The sequence below is a fragment of the Taudactylus pleione genome, unplaced genomic scaffold (assembly GCF_031769625.1).
Source record: "Taudactylus pleione unplaced genomic scaffold, aTauple2 ptg000479l, whole genome shotgun sequence".
NCBI classification, from domain to species: domain Eukaryota; kingdom Metazoa; phylum Chordata; class Amphibia; order Anura; family Myobatrachidae; genus Taudactylus; species Taudactylus pleione.
The window spans coordinates 6,534,455-6,548,522 of record NW_028284881.1 but is presented as its reverse complement, the minus strand read 5'-3'; the positions used below and the strand labels follow the sequence as shown (position 1 = coordinate 6,548,522).

General features: G+C 44.2%; 1 protein-coding gene across 6 annotated transcripts in view; it reads right to left on the bottom strand.

Moving 5' to 3' along the window:
- Positions 1–10,335, bottom strand: part of ATXN2 (ataxin 2) — a 63,674-nt gene extending 53,339 nt beyond the window's left edge. For all 6 annotated transcript variants that reach the window (XM_088449221.1, XM_088449223.1, XM_088449222.1 and 3 more), the window contains exon 1: positions 9,860–10,335. In XM_088449221.1, coding sequence (XP_088305347.1) covers positions 9,860–9,948 — 89 coding nt within the window. In that variant the 5' untranslated portion in view covers positions 9,949–10,335. The remainder of the gene's footprint in view (positions 1–9,859) is intronic.
- Between the last annotated feature and the right edge of the window lie 3,733 nt (positions 10,336–14,068).

Below are 14,068 nucleotides of genomic sequence, written 5' to 3'. Positions count from 1 at the left end.
ATCCACTTTTGAAAAGACATTAAACTTTAATATCATTGATTTGGATCATAGATATTCCATACAGGTTGTCAGAGGAAGATGCCCCTTCAGTTACTTGTCACCATAACAAACTTAACAGAGATACTATCTGCTTCCATTTGCCATCTAGGCATGTAATCCTTAATAGAATTCAATATGGATGTGTGGCGAAAGGAACTTATAATGGAAATAATTTGATCAGGTTTCCCTATCTTACAATGTTTTTGGTGGTATTTAGAATTCTGGTCCAAGCTGCCTGCCTCTTCCCCCCCCCAATTAGCAGTTTCAGAGGAAGGCCATCTCGCAAATATGGATTTATGCATGTGGGTTATTCCACATGAACTCATCCAATTTTTAATTACTTTTTACCTTAAAGTCTTTACATTTTTAATGCACTTTGTATACCTAAATTGGACTTCAAAGCAAATTACAATTCTTAAACTTTAAGGTTTTTATCCCATGTAGTTATTGATAGGGGTTTGAAAATGTAAAAAGTCAAAATGTTAGCATTTGAAAGGATACAAAAGGGGAGGGAGCTGGTGAGCAGAAATGTGTGATTAGTCCTGGTTTTGGGTGTCCTAACCAGGACTTTAAACAGGGTTTAGATGTGTAAAGTGGCTAAACCTTTCTCTTTGGGCACTACATGCGCGATCAAGCATGGGCGCCCAAAAACAATACTGCCCCTGATCTCCCATCACATTAGGTGTGATAAAACAATTGATTTGCCCCCTGTAAAACCTAATTTTCTCAAGTCAAGATTGAGATAAAAAAAAAAAGAAGTCTCCAAAACACACACCCGATCTCCCGTCTAACGTGCCGGGAGTTTGTGAGGAGCTATTCAATTGTTGCTGTTTTTCGCACTAATCAAATCCAAAGTGGTCGGGATCATCCGCATAAACTGTGAAGTGCTGGGCGCGATCGCAAAAAGTGCCGTTTGGGCGCACAAATAGGTCACTTTTCGACCATTTCACGGTACGCTGGTAGCCGATCGCCCCCGACAGGAGCAACAAATGAATAGCTCCTGTCTGGCATGTTAAAGGGAGAAACTATTGAATACCACCCAAAAGGTTTTAATTTGACATACCACATGACTAAGTTACCACTTCAATATCACATTAAAAAAAATAAAAATAAAAAGTCATCAAAAAAAGACAAACATGGTTTCAAGTTTACATGAACTTTGGGGTGAAGGAAGCACCGCAACGCTCAGCTGCGAACATAGCCAATTACAGTAGTGCCGACAAAGCAAGTTTTCCCTTGCCCTTCTAAAACTTGCAATGCTGACAGGACGCAATGTGCTGTTCCAAAACAGCACATCACTTCGATGTTGGGAATTGAATTGCCCGCTTATTGTTTTTTATTTTGTTTTAAGATGGTCCATAACCAAATTTCAAGTTGGAATCTCAAAAGTTCTTATTTTAGTAAATTTCTGTTTACAGTAATGAGAATGTTATCAATTAAAGAAAAATTTAATATTTTGGAGTTACTTCATCTTGTTAGTTTTTTTTTTTATTCTCAAATTGTTTACATTATGGGAGGAAATCAATTGTTTTGGGCGTTGCAATCATTTATGTATGCCCATCAGAGATATTCAATTATTTTGGGCGCCCATTAATTGTTGCGCCCAAAAAGATGGCGTTTAGCCGCTAAACCAGTCAAGTCCTGGTTAGAGCACCCAAACGAGACTTTTTACACAATTCTGTTTGCCACCCCAGGGTTAGAGCAGAAATGCCGGCAGCTATTCGCACCGAAACTGAATTGCTCCGTCAGACGCCGATGCAAACAATTGAATTGTCCGGTCTTATAGCTCGGAAACAGCAATATTTAAGGTTGCAGTAAGCAACAGTAAGATCCAGGCTCTGGTATTCGTAAATAATTGGCTTGCATACATTATCCACACATTGGAGGCAATTCAATTGAACGCAATGTGAATATCACGGGAAGGGGTTCCCGAAGCTATTCAATTGAAAGCGCTGTTAAATCAGACTAAAGTGACAGCCGGGCGAGCAGGGATAACTGAATAGTCCTGGGAACTCCTTCCCGGTGCTATTCACATTGCGTTCAATTTAACAGTCCCATTGTTAGCCAGAATCTTGGTTGCTATGGGTATCACCTAGCTGGTATAGTTTAGAAACTGAAAAGAAAAAAAAAAAAGAAAAAAAACACCTGACTGGTTGCTATGGGCAACATCAAAATCATATTTACACTAGTTTTCACAAACGCTGGATCGCTATACCGGAGTCTAGACTCATTGTCTGAAGTGACATTCTGGGTAATATGAACTGTTCAAAAGTAAGTACCCAACATAGAAATTGTTTTTTTTTCTCCTAAAAACTATGGGCCCGATTCAATTCAGCGTGATGCTGTATAGGTCCAGGAGCTAGCTCCCAGAGCAATTCAATTCACTGCGATGTATGATCAGACTAAAGGATTTCTTCTCGTACCCCCGAGGGCGAGAGAAGAAACCCGACAAAAGTGCCGGCTGCTTTCCTGCGAAAGTGTGGCACTAACGGCCTCACGGTGGGCACTTTAGTCAGAGAATGTCGGTTCTTACGAAACTACCCATGTTAACTCACGAGAACCGGCATTCTCCGACGCAACTGTTGGACCAAAAAGCGCAGCGTATTGAATAGCCCCGAGAGCTGCCTCCCGGGGATATTCAGCATCACGCTGAATTGCATTGAGCCCAATGTCTTAGCAGGTGGGAGCGACACACACACACACACACACGTGTTGAATTAATGATAAGTGGAGCAATGTTAAAAGGAGGTTGTTTTGGATGACAAACCATAAGTGATTGTTAAGCATGCCTAGCAAAAACTAATGTAAACACCTGCATCTCTAAAGGGGCATTTAGATAAATGCAACAAGAGTCCAGGTAAACAGTTTAAGTAACAACTGATTAATGAATTAGACAGGAGATAGAAAGTGTTACGTACAACCTGTGAATGTCATGTTACAGGTGCAGCTTTGAAACATTTACTAAAATTGCTGAAGATATAGTTAACCTTTTCTGTGAACGACTCCTTTATAAAACTCAACATCTTAAAGAAAAGATGAGAAGAATGAGAGAATGAGGCTATATTTCTCAGGAAACCACATTTTAGAAGCCCAGCCCATTGGAACAGCGATCATGCGACGGTACTTCCGATATGTAGTCAGGAAGCAGGCTGTCGAAATGTCGACCACCGGCTTCCAAACTGTCAAATCTCGGCATGGGATTAATGCTAGGCGTCACCTATCAGTAGCCACCTGCCAAAATCCTGAAGCCCGGCATGCAGAGCGAAGGTAAGCCAGGCAGCAGGTGCGGACAGCTGCGGGGGTGGGGGGGCGGTTAGTGTTAGACACCCCTAAAGGAGGGTTAGGGATAGTGAAAAAAAACATACCTGTACGGATCTGCTGTTGCCGAACTTATGCAGATGAATTCACATACATAAGCTTTGTATTAATTTCGCAGGGTTTACCACTCAATACAGTGGAAAATGTCAACAGCAATGCAATGCCAACTATGCATGTTCAGATGGTCAATTGTACAGTTCAAGAAGAGAAAACTCAAACAAGCATGCAGCAGCAATCAGTTTAGCATTCCCGCTAGGCTGTTTCAGCGGGGCGCCCTGCCCTACTTCTGAAGGGCAGAAAGCATCCTGCCCTCCAGCGCAATGCCCTGCTGAAACAGCCTGCGGGTTCTATCCTGCACCCACGAGCCGCAGTGTCCCGCGGGTGAGGAAAACGGCAGATCAGCGGTCACCGCCGAACTGATGCCAGGCGCATGCGCCTGGCACCCATACACAGGGACCGCAACGCTGGGGGGCTGCCCGGCATGTCCACAATTGCCGAGCATGCCCCAAGAGTGACGAAAAGGTGGCGTGTCATAAAGACAAGCTCCTTTTCATTGGCCACTCCCCTTTTCGGGCACAAGTGCCCTTGCTCTAGGTTCGGCGCCCTGCCTGCCACCGGACCTAGAGAGAACACTTATCAGATGTTTACTTTTCATTTTCTAGGCTATACTACAGTGGTTCACAATTAACTTTTGGGGGTGCCATACGTCGGTGGGTTAGGACCTATGGGGCGATTCAATTCAATGCAATGTTGAATTGCCCCAGGAAGGAGTTGCCACACCTATTGAATTGACTGCACTGTTTAGTCCAACTAGAACCAATTTAGGGCCGGATTCAATTTGCGGCGAAATCGGATGATTTTCGCCAAAAGACAGGTGAAAATGGCCGAAAAAGTCAGGAAATTTCAACTGTACCCCAAAATATTGCTGACGTGCATTGGAAAATTTTGAAGTGTATTATTGGCTGTAATAAAAGTATTTACTGTTCTTAAATTGCAACGGTTGGCGTAATTTGCGGATACAAAAGAAAACCTTAAAAAAATTATAGAAAGCTATTTTTTCACATGAATTTGGGGTGGATCAAAATGGGTGCAAGTATATTTTCTTGTCGTTAAAGCGCACTTTTAATAACCATTAAAAAAAAGGGAGCCTGCTGCAACCACGTGCGAAGTTTAAAACACTATGTGCATCTACATCGCCCTCTGAAATACCAGACCCAATTAATTAAACCCATTTTCAACTATTTTTTTTTTTCTCTCTCTGAAAATTTGACCCATCGTTTTCTGCCACATTACACAACTTTTAAAGGTTAAGGGGTCTATATCATTAAATATTTGCAGCATATTCCACGAATACCCGCAAATATTTATTATCCCCTAAATGTACTAAGGGATTGCAGCAGATATCTCCAATATATGCTGCAGTCCCTCCATTTCCACCAGTAGCTGCAACCATCATAGGTTTCTATGGGGGATGCATTGCTGTCAGATTTACCAAGCTACGGAATGCTTCACAAGCTGGGGCATGGCTAATGCTTCTGAAGATGGTTTAAGCCGCTGTAGCCTATGGGCTACACTTCACAAAAACTACCGGAAAAGGGTTCCATAGGAACGTCCCCCAGCAATGGCCGTCAGTCATGTGTGGTCAGTAGACCAAGTATGCATAGGATCATTGGCACAGAAGTGGAGACCGCTCATACATTCGGGAGCTATGATAGTATCGTGCAATGCGATCATGGGCGCTAATATTGCACCAGAACCCAAGTTCTCATACTGTTAAAGTTGTCAAACCAATTCACTCTGATTTAGAGTATCAATCAAAAAAAGCTAGGTTTTTTGTTTTCAAAACAAAATATATATATATATAATTCACCCTAAACGTTGAGGTCTCCAAGGTATAAGAAAGGTAATTAGACAAATTTACGAAAATAAACCAAAAGCAAAATTAGCCACTTAACTGGCGTCAGCCAGCAGGGCTTTAGCCGACAGTCGCATCTGAGTACCGTCCCGCTGAGACCCCCAGCTTTTAAAAAGGAGATCCATTGTGCAATTGACTTCCTCCGACACCCCGGCTCCCACGTGCAGTGTTGTAGTGGTCTGTAACCGCTGACATCACAGCCAGAACGTCGCGCGAATGGAATTTTGGGGACAGAAAAAGTGCAAGTAGGGGAACTTCGTTCTTCCATGAGCATTATTTGGCTGATCTCTGTGCAGAGATCAGCTGCAGCAATGGGGACTTACCTCTTGAGGCGGCAAGCAGAGTCGGGGAAAAAGTCTGGCTTTTGGCACATTTTTCCTTGTCGTGCTTAATAGTTTAGACTTGTTTAGCCGCTTTATGCGGCTAAATCCAGTCTATTTGGGCATGACCAAAAAAGGAACGGGTGTCCGTCCGCTGGAACAACTGAATATCGCTCGGTCTAAAGTGACAGGCAATTGGGAGCGTTAAAACAACTGAATCAATAGCCTGGAGCTATTCAATTGACTGCATCATGACCGGCACTTAACCCTGGAGATACACCTTACCGCAACCAGTGGCTGGGGCTTAGTCATTGTAAACTCCATCTCCCAGGTTGCATGCCTGGCACGATGCCATTGTTGCACGTGGTAACACTGTGACTAGCCTCGAAGCACTAATCAGTGCGGAATTCTGCTTGGACCTTAGGAAAGTGAGAGTAGAAATCAATAGTCCACGGTTAATAGCGCTAGCAATTAACTGAGCACTTAACCGCGAGCTACATCTCCCGCATTGAGAATTGAATTCACCCCTATAAAAAGTTTAAGTCATCAAAATATAGAGATGATTCTTCCTCTTTATTAAATTTGTGAATTAACTACTCACAGGTTCAGATGACAAACTATATTAATGTAGACACATGTAGTGCTTCTTTAGATTTTCTTTCCGTTTATATTCTAGGGATCTAGTTATCCCCACAGGAGCAGATACACTTGTACCAACAACTGATATGAGTTATTACTACTGACAGTTTCACCCTATTGTTTTTATTTTTACATGCACCAAGCTGTTAAAATACAGCAGGTATCCATTAGAAGGGAATGTGTATGAAATACCGCCGGCGGTTCGATTCCTGTCAGCGGCAGCCCGACATGAGCAGAGTTCGAAGCAGCGGAAGCCCGACAGCGCTGGAAATCCCGATCGTGGAAAGGTGAGTATCTACTAACCTAACCCCCCTAACCCTCCTTAGGGGTGCCTAACCCTAACCACCCCCTTCCCCGCTGCCTAACCCTCCCTCCCCCTAACCATCCCAGGGGGGTGCCTAACCCTAAGTCTCTCCCCCCCCCCCGGGGAGCCCTAAACCTAACCCTGTCCGCTCGCGTGGCACCCGGCATCACTACGATCGGGATGCCGGGCGCCGGTCTCCCTGCGTCGGGGAAAGGCGGGCGTCTACATCTAGACGCCCGGCATTTCACCCTTGCCGGCATATGACAGTCGGGAAGCCGGCTGCCGGTATTTAGGAAGTCGGCTTCCCGATTGCATCCCATTAGAAGTGCTGTGTACACATACATCATACACACATACATAAGAAATTGACAGTCACACTGGTGTAGACAAGAAATAGTTACTCTTGTATAATAATGTTACCAAAGTTAGAAAAGCATATAGCTTGTTTAAAAAGAACAGTTACCTTAAACATTGGGCTCGATTCAATTTGGCGCCATGCTGAACACAGCCTGGGAGAAAGCTCCCGGCTAGTCAACTCGCCGCGCTGTTTGGTCCAACAGTTTCAGTCAAGTCTGGGAAGGCCGGTTCTTGAGACTTAACATGTGTTTATCACACATATATTCTTTGATAAATCTGTCTCCCAAGCTGGGCACCCACACCCTACGATGGTGCAACCCAGCGACTGATGTAACGATACATTTCGTGCCACACACACTGCACAATTCAGTGCATGTAAACGCACTGCGTTGTTCATTGCTTAGTCACATCTGCTGTGCTGAACAGCAGAAAGGACGATACAGTGAACGACAGACCGTTAGTACACCCTACATGATGTGTATGATATATCATTCCGATCCATGTCGAAGTTATATATCATATGATATATCATATGTGTACCCAGCTTGTGTGGGTACTGCCTGACCACTTGAAACCAGTGACCGAATTTGAAAGCCTGAGACAGAAGAAAAATTAAAGATCTATGGAAAAATTATATTACAGCAACAGACAAAACTAAAATAGAAAGAAACTTCAACTGCATTATGCAATGAAGAAAATTACTAAACCCCACAAAATGTAACATAGCGGTTCCAATATGTTACAGTAAAACAATGAGCTGTCTGTTAATGATAACACTAATGTCACTTATTGGGCACAGGAAACTACTATGAAATGTTTGTACTATTTTTTTGCTTAGTGACAGGCACAGAAAGCTTCATAGTGCAAGAAAAAAAAAAAATTGTTTACAAATTTTTTTATATCTTAGATTTAAATTTTTTGAAGAGCTGGGTCCACGCAATAAGCTTTTTTTCTTCCATACATTTGCTTAAGGCCCCAGCACCTGTTTTCACCTATTCAGTAAAAAATTACTTTCTAGAGCGGAATTCAATTGTTTTCGCGGCCCGCATCTCCCGTCTAAAGTGACAGGAGATCACGGGCCGCTATGCAATTGTTCCAGATTTTTGTGCTGATCGCGCTCAAAGCAGCTAAACCCGACCAAGGAGCTGGGCGCGATCGCGAAGTGATGTTTGGCCGCCCAAACATGTCACTTTTCGCACATTTCAGCTCTCATCCCCCAGGGGCTGCGAGCTGAAATGTAGCGCTGGCAGCTGATCGTGCCCGACAGGAGCAAGAATTGAATAGCCCCGTCGGGCGCAGGAATCAATTGAACTCCGTCCCCTAATGTTACATATTAGGCTCCATTTATATTGCCAACAATATACGCAAACCTACAATATTAGCTCCCATGACACCATAAAAACTTTTAACTGGGAGAGGTGGCATCATGAAAACTTTTTGGTGCAGCCAAAGTTACTTGCACTCACAGCAGCAAATACATTGGGGGCAATAAGGTCCTCCAAACGCAAGCAGGAAAAATACAGAAAGCTTTTTCAAATTCTAAAACCTGAACCTTTGATCATGATTACTTCTGCATGAATGTATATTTACTACAAGCTAAAGCACCAGTGTAATAAATGCCACAAAACCACTGTTAGTAATACATTTGGGCTCCACAAAATTGCTATCTATACATAAAACAGCTGACACTAGAGTGTAGAAGCATGGGGCCAAATTTCACACTATTCACCTTATGTATTAAATATAAGACTTTCAAACACTTAAATATCTTAAGCATCACTATTGTAATGGTAAACATAATTTGAATGCCAGGGGTGAAAAATTTTTATAGCTCAAGTAGCAGTGAAATATATAGGAAAAGTAGATTAGTTCATATGAACAGGCTGCTCATAACACTAATTTAGCAACTATTACAGGTGACCCAAAAAAAAAAAAAAAAAAAAAAAGAGAAAACCATTAATAATTACATCTACTATCAATGCACAAATTTTTAAACAATTACAATTAAACTCTGATCTTATACAATTATTAGAGGGGCTAAACTGCAGTACTACTCGCTCATATTCAACTTTCAGAGCTCCCCCAGACCACACATAGCCACATTACAGGAATGCCCGTGCTAACTATACACAAAATCAGAGACAAGGCAGGATTAGTGACCGATGCAGCAGCAGCACCATCCAAATGTCAATGGGTGATCAATACATGTATGCGGAGCACAGCGGGGAGCTGGGCAGCGCTGCGGCAGTACAGCACCTGGGGATGGCAGCATTCCTGGCACAAGGTTCCTGTACAACTCACACACCATAAGGTCACTGAGGCAGGAAATGCCCTTGCCGTGCCCCGCACACAGCCCTTCTGCCCCTATGGCTGCCCCCTGCAGGGGACAACACGGAGGAGACATGCCCTTGCCGTGCCCGTAAACACTGTCTCCCACACAAACGGCTCCATGGCTGCTGTGCCCCTGCAGGGGAGAGCACGGTGGAGACAGGGGAGGCTGGCAGGAAGCGGCGCGCACACATAAAATGCGCAGCCGGCATAGACGCCCTGTCTGCCATTGGAGAGCACTGCGGATTAACCCCTGCTCCGCCATCACAACACATGGGAGCGTTACACGCCACCTGCACTGACAGCCGGGCACCGCGATCCCTACACACCAGTACGTAATGCGGGGGCAGAGGGTGCGGGGACATGGCACCCGGTCACCTCCATGCGTCACCCCGCTTATAGTGTGGATGGAGGCAGCGGGACACACATACATACACACGGGCACAGACCGCTCGTCACTGCGGGACACACACACAGCGGCAGGCCGCTCACACGGGATGCGCCATGTAATGGAGGGGGCCTCACACCAGGCCTCCCGCTGGGCCGGAGAGAGGAGCCCGCGGCCTAGTCCCTCTATGTCCCCTCCTCCCACACCCGCAACGCCCTTTACTAACATGGCTTCCCCGAGAGATCACCCACCTGCCCATGTTCTGCCTGCCTCCTCCTCCGGGCGCCGGCACACTGGCCCCGCCGGGCTTCCTGGTATTACCGGTCTGCTTCATGGACATGACGGTCCCATAAACAACCGGGACTCACAGCAGCTGACGAACCGAGGGAAAAGGAAATCAGCGGCTTCACCTCCGGGATAAAAATCAGCCACAAACGTGGTTGAAAAAAAAAAAAAAAAAACACTTCGCAGCGATCAGAGCGCGGGGCCTAGCGGCGACGTGACGCCGGGGACTGTGGCTGGGGGCCGCGCCGGGTGGGAGAGATCAGAGCGGGGGAAATCTCCACGGTTGCCACAGGCAAGCAAGCTGCAAGACCAAAACAGTCTGAGAGGAGAACAGGCCCGCGGAAGAATATAGCCAACTGCCGTTACTATATCCGCCAACACCGTATCTGCGATCTTCGCGCCGCCATCCACGAGTTAATCCAACCGTAAAAACAAGTAACGTCTGCACTGACCAAATGTGAGGGTCAGCCAGGCTGCGGGGGTAGCTATAGGTAAGGGGGAGGAGACACGCCAGGAACTATTTACGGGAAGTCGGAAGGATACCTGAGAGAGGGTGGAGTAAGGCAAAGAACACGTGAGCCGGTTTGTGCTGCTGAAGTGGAAGCGGTACAGTCAGTGTGATGCCGGGAGGGAGTGTTCTGTCTGTGCCGCTGCGCATGTAGACTAATACACACACTCATATATGTATATATGTATGTATACAGATCTATATATACATATACAGGTTATATATATAAATATATATATACAGGCAGATATATATATATATATATATATACACACACATTTGTCCATATATATATATATATATATGGATACACAATCATATCTTTTATTTTTCATCTCGTTACCATTTTTGCAAGATCCCACAAAATATTTATGTGAATCAACTTGGTTGCATTTTTAGTTCAATTCATTTCATATTATACATCCTTATATCCCTCCATTATACATAATTTACTATTTGTCTACATGTGAATATACGTTGTGAAAACACACAAAATAATATGGAAGGCTAATATCTAGTTACGATTATACAATAGGTTTGCAAGTGGAGTATCATGGAGCATTATCCTGCCGCCCTCAGGCTCTTTCTGTCCTGCTTATTTTTACATGCTGCTTGTCAAGCTGGGTACACACTTGGCGATATATCGCTTGTTCTGTCAACGAGAGATATATCACGAGTGTATTGGCGAGTGTGTACACCCGATATGTCTGTGAACGACGTTGTTCACAGAGGGATGTAGTTATGAGACCAGCGGCTGTGATGCCACCGGTCTAAATTCCGACGGGAAAGCCCGACAAGGGACTTAAAATAGGCGTCAAAATACCAACGCCTATCTTAGTCCCGATGCTGGAATCCAGAAGGATGCCAACCCGAACGAGGTAAATCCGGGGTGCCCTTAGCTGTTAGCCGCAGGTTAGTTTTAGGTACCATAGCAGGGTTAGCGTTAGGTTTTGGGGAGGGGAGTTTAGAGTTAGGGCACTCTAGAAAATATACACATAAGAGTGATATGTATGAAGAGATAGTGTAAAATGCTCTATAAACGGCACTCTGACAAATGGAACATCGGTATGTACTGCGTGAAAGCAGATAATGTAGAGAAAATCACTTTCTCTACGATATCTGCAAACATCTAACAATTTTGCCGTTGCCGTACTATTGTATTGTAACAGAAAATCATTCAGATGTTACGACAAATCGATATGCACACTTTTTTTACTTATTGTTTTACGTATCAGCAGGGATACCTGCCAGTATGTATACTAACCTGCGGATACAGTTAATCTGTAAGTATGTTTCATATTTTTTGGACTGCGGGATAAATCCAGAACACCTGTAGGAAAAGCCTTGCAAACTGCTAAGGCCCCCATTTACTAACGAGTTTTATCACCAAAACGAGTGATACATTTCACTGTGTATGATAAATGGTGCTCCAGCCAATCAGCTCCCAACTGTCAACTGTTAGAAAAATGACAGTTGGGAGCGGATTGGCTGGAGCACCATTATCATACACAGTGATATTTATCACTCGTTTTGGTGACCAAACTCGTTAGTAAATGAGGCCCACAGAGCGAACGCACAACCTCTGCAGACATAGGGCCTTGATTAACGCTGGCTGAACATGATGTTTCGGCTATAGTTGTGTTTTGAATTGATGTAGATCTATTAAGGTGCCCATACACGCCTCAATTTTTATGGCCAACTAGGCTGTTTCAGACCAACTTAATCGCAATGAGTATGGGACCTCCAATCTAAATTAATTTATAATGGCCACATCTTACCTTGTATGTGCTTTGTCTAATTGCTCCAATAGTGTCATGTCAAACTGTGGATATGTATATGTTGGTATGACCACATCTGACAAAGTTAGTGAAGGGGCCAGGTAGCTGTATCGCACTGTGCATGACCAGCTTCATTGTGTAGAGAGCATGCATGCCTTCTCACAGTTGCTACACAACATACATATTTTAGCTTTGCCGTGTGACAACAGCTAATTTAAAAAAAAATTAAAAATCATGGAATATTTGCAATGTTTCACATTAATGTTTTGTGTGTATCTGCAAGCTGTGATAACACTCCCTTCCTAGACAATTTACACACAATGACTTTCATTTTACCTTTTTTCTAATCCCATCATCAAAACTTTGTGAGAGATGTCTCTTGTTCTTTAATGGTTTTACTCTTTAGCCTTAGGCCATATGTCAGTGAGCATTATGGGTTGTTTTTTTTAACAAACAGTATCAGAATTTAGATCTGTGTTTTTTATTAACTGTGTTAACCACCTTTATCTGTCTTGGACCCCTGCTGTCAGCACATTATCCTGTGGTGGGACTTCAGTCTCTCTTCACCAGGACAAACACCTGCAATTCAGGAATCATTTTTCATGTTAATTGTATGCTTGGCTTATCATTTGAAAGACCAGTAAACATAAAATACAAGTTTATATAAACTTTCACAATTTCAGGAGCTTATCAGAACTAAAGCTATTTGATATGAAGCTATAATCCTGGAGGGAGATCTTTTTCTATACACAGCAGTCTCCATGTCCATAATGCCATTATGCGGTATAGCCGTCCGCCTCTCCTAAACCTGAAATGTCCTATAGTAAAATTGTATAGGAATTGTTAATACAATGCAAAATATGTCATGTTTTGTCTAGGTATGGGAAATCTTTTACATATATCTGAGGATTTTATGAGTAAATTATTTATGTAATGCTGGGTACACACTGGCAGATATATATCAGCCAATATATCGGGTGCCCGACGGCCAGTGTGTACCAGTGATATGTCTGTGAATTACGTCGTTCACAGACATATTGTGTTGACTCTGCTGCACATCCTATGGCAGATATATCTGCCGACAGCCCGTACACTTGCCGCAGGGGTCGGAGGAGGGGGCCGCGTCGCGGCTAGGAGAAAAGATGATGGTTGGTCAGTGTGTATGAACAACCATCATCTGCAGATATATCTGTTAGGTGTGTACCCAGCTTAAGGCATTTTTGTCTCAGACTTGGTGTTCTTTATAAAACTATGGGCCTGATTCAGAGTAGTTTGCTGTGCCAATATTTACACAATTTACCAATGTTTTTATTTCAACGCATGCATCTAATGCTGGGTACACATACACACCTAACAGATATATCTGCAGATGATGGTTGTTCACACACACCATGATCGGGAAACAGTCGGGAGGCCGATGGACGGAATCCCGACTGTATAATCCCAGCAAGGGTTAAATGACTGGCGTCGATATCCCGACACCTGTCATTTTCCCTACGCCGGGAGGCCGACACCCCGCTTACCGATCGAAGGTTTAGGTTTAGAGTTCCCGGGGGGGTCTTAGGGTTACGCACCCCCCCGGGAGGTTAGGTTTAGACTAGGGGAAGGGGGGTTAGGGTTAGGCACCCCTGGGGGGAGGTTAGGGTTAGGCACCCCCCTGGGGGACTTAGGTTTAGGTGGCGGGGAAGGGGGGGGTTAGGTTTAGGCACTTTGATGGGGGATTAGGGTTAGGCACTTAGGGGGGAGGTTAGGGTTAGGTACCCCTAAGGGATGGTCAGGGGGTAGAATAGGTTAGTGAATACTTACCTTGGGACGATCGGGATTTTCATCCTTGTCGGGCTGCCACTGTCAGGATTTGTGGCCGGCGGTAAATCATACTGAATCCCACT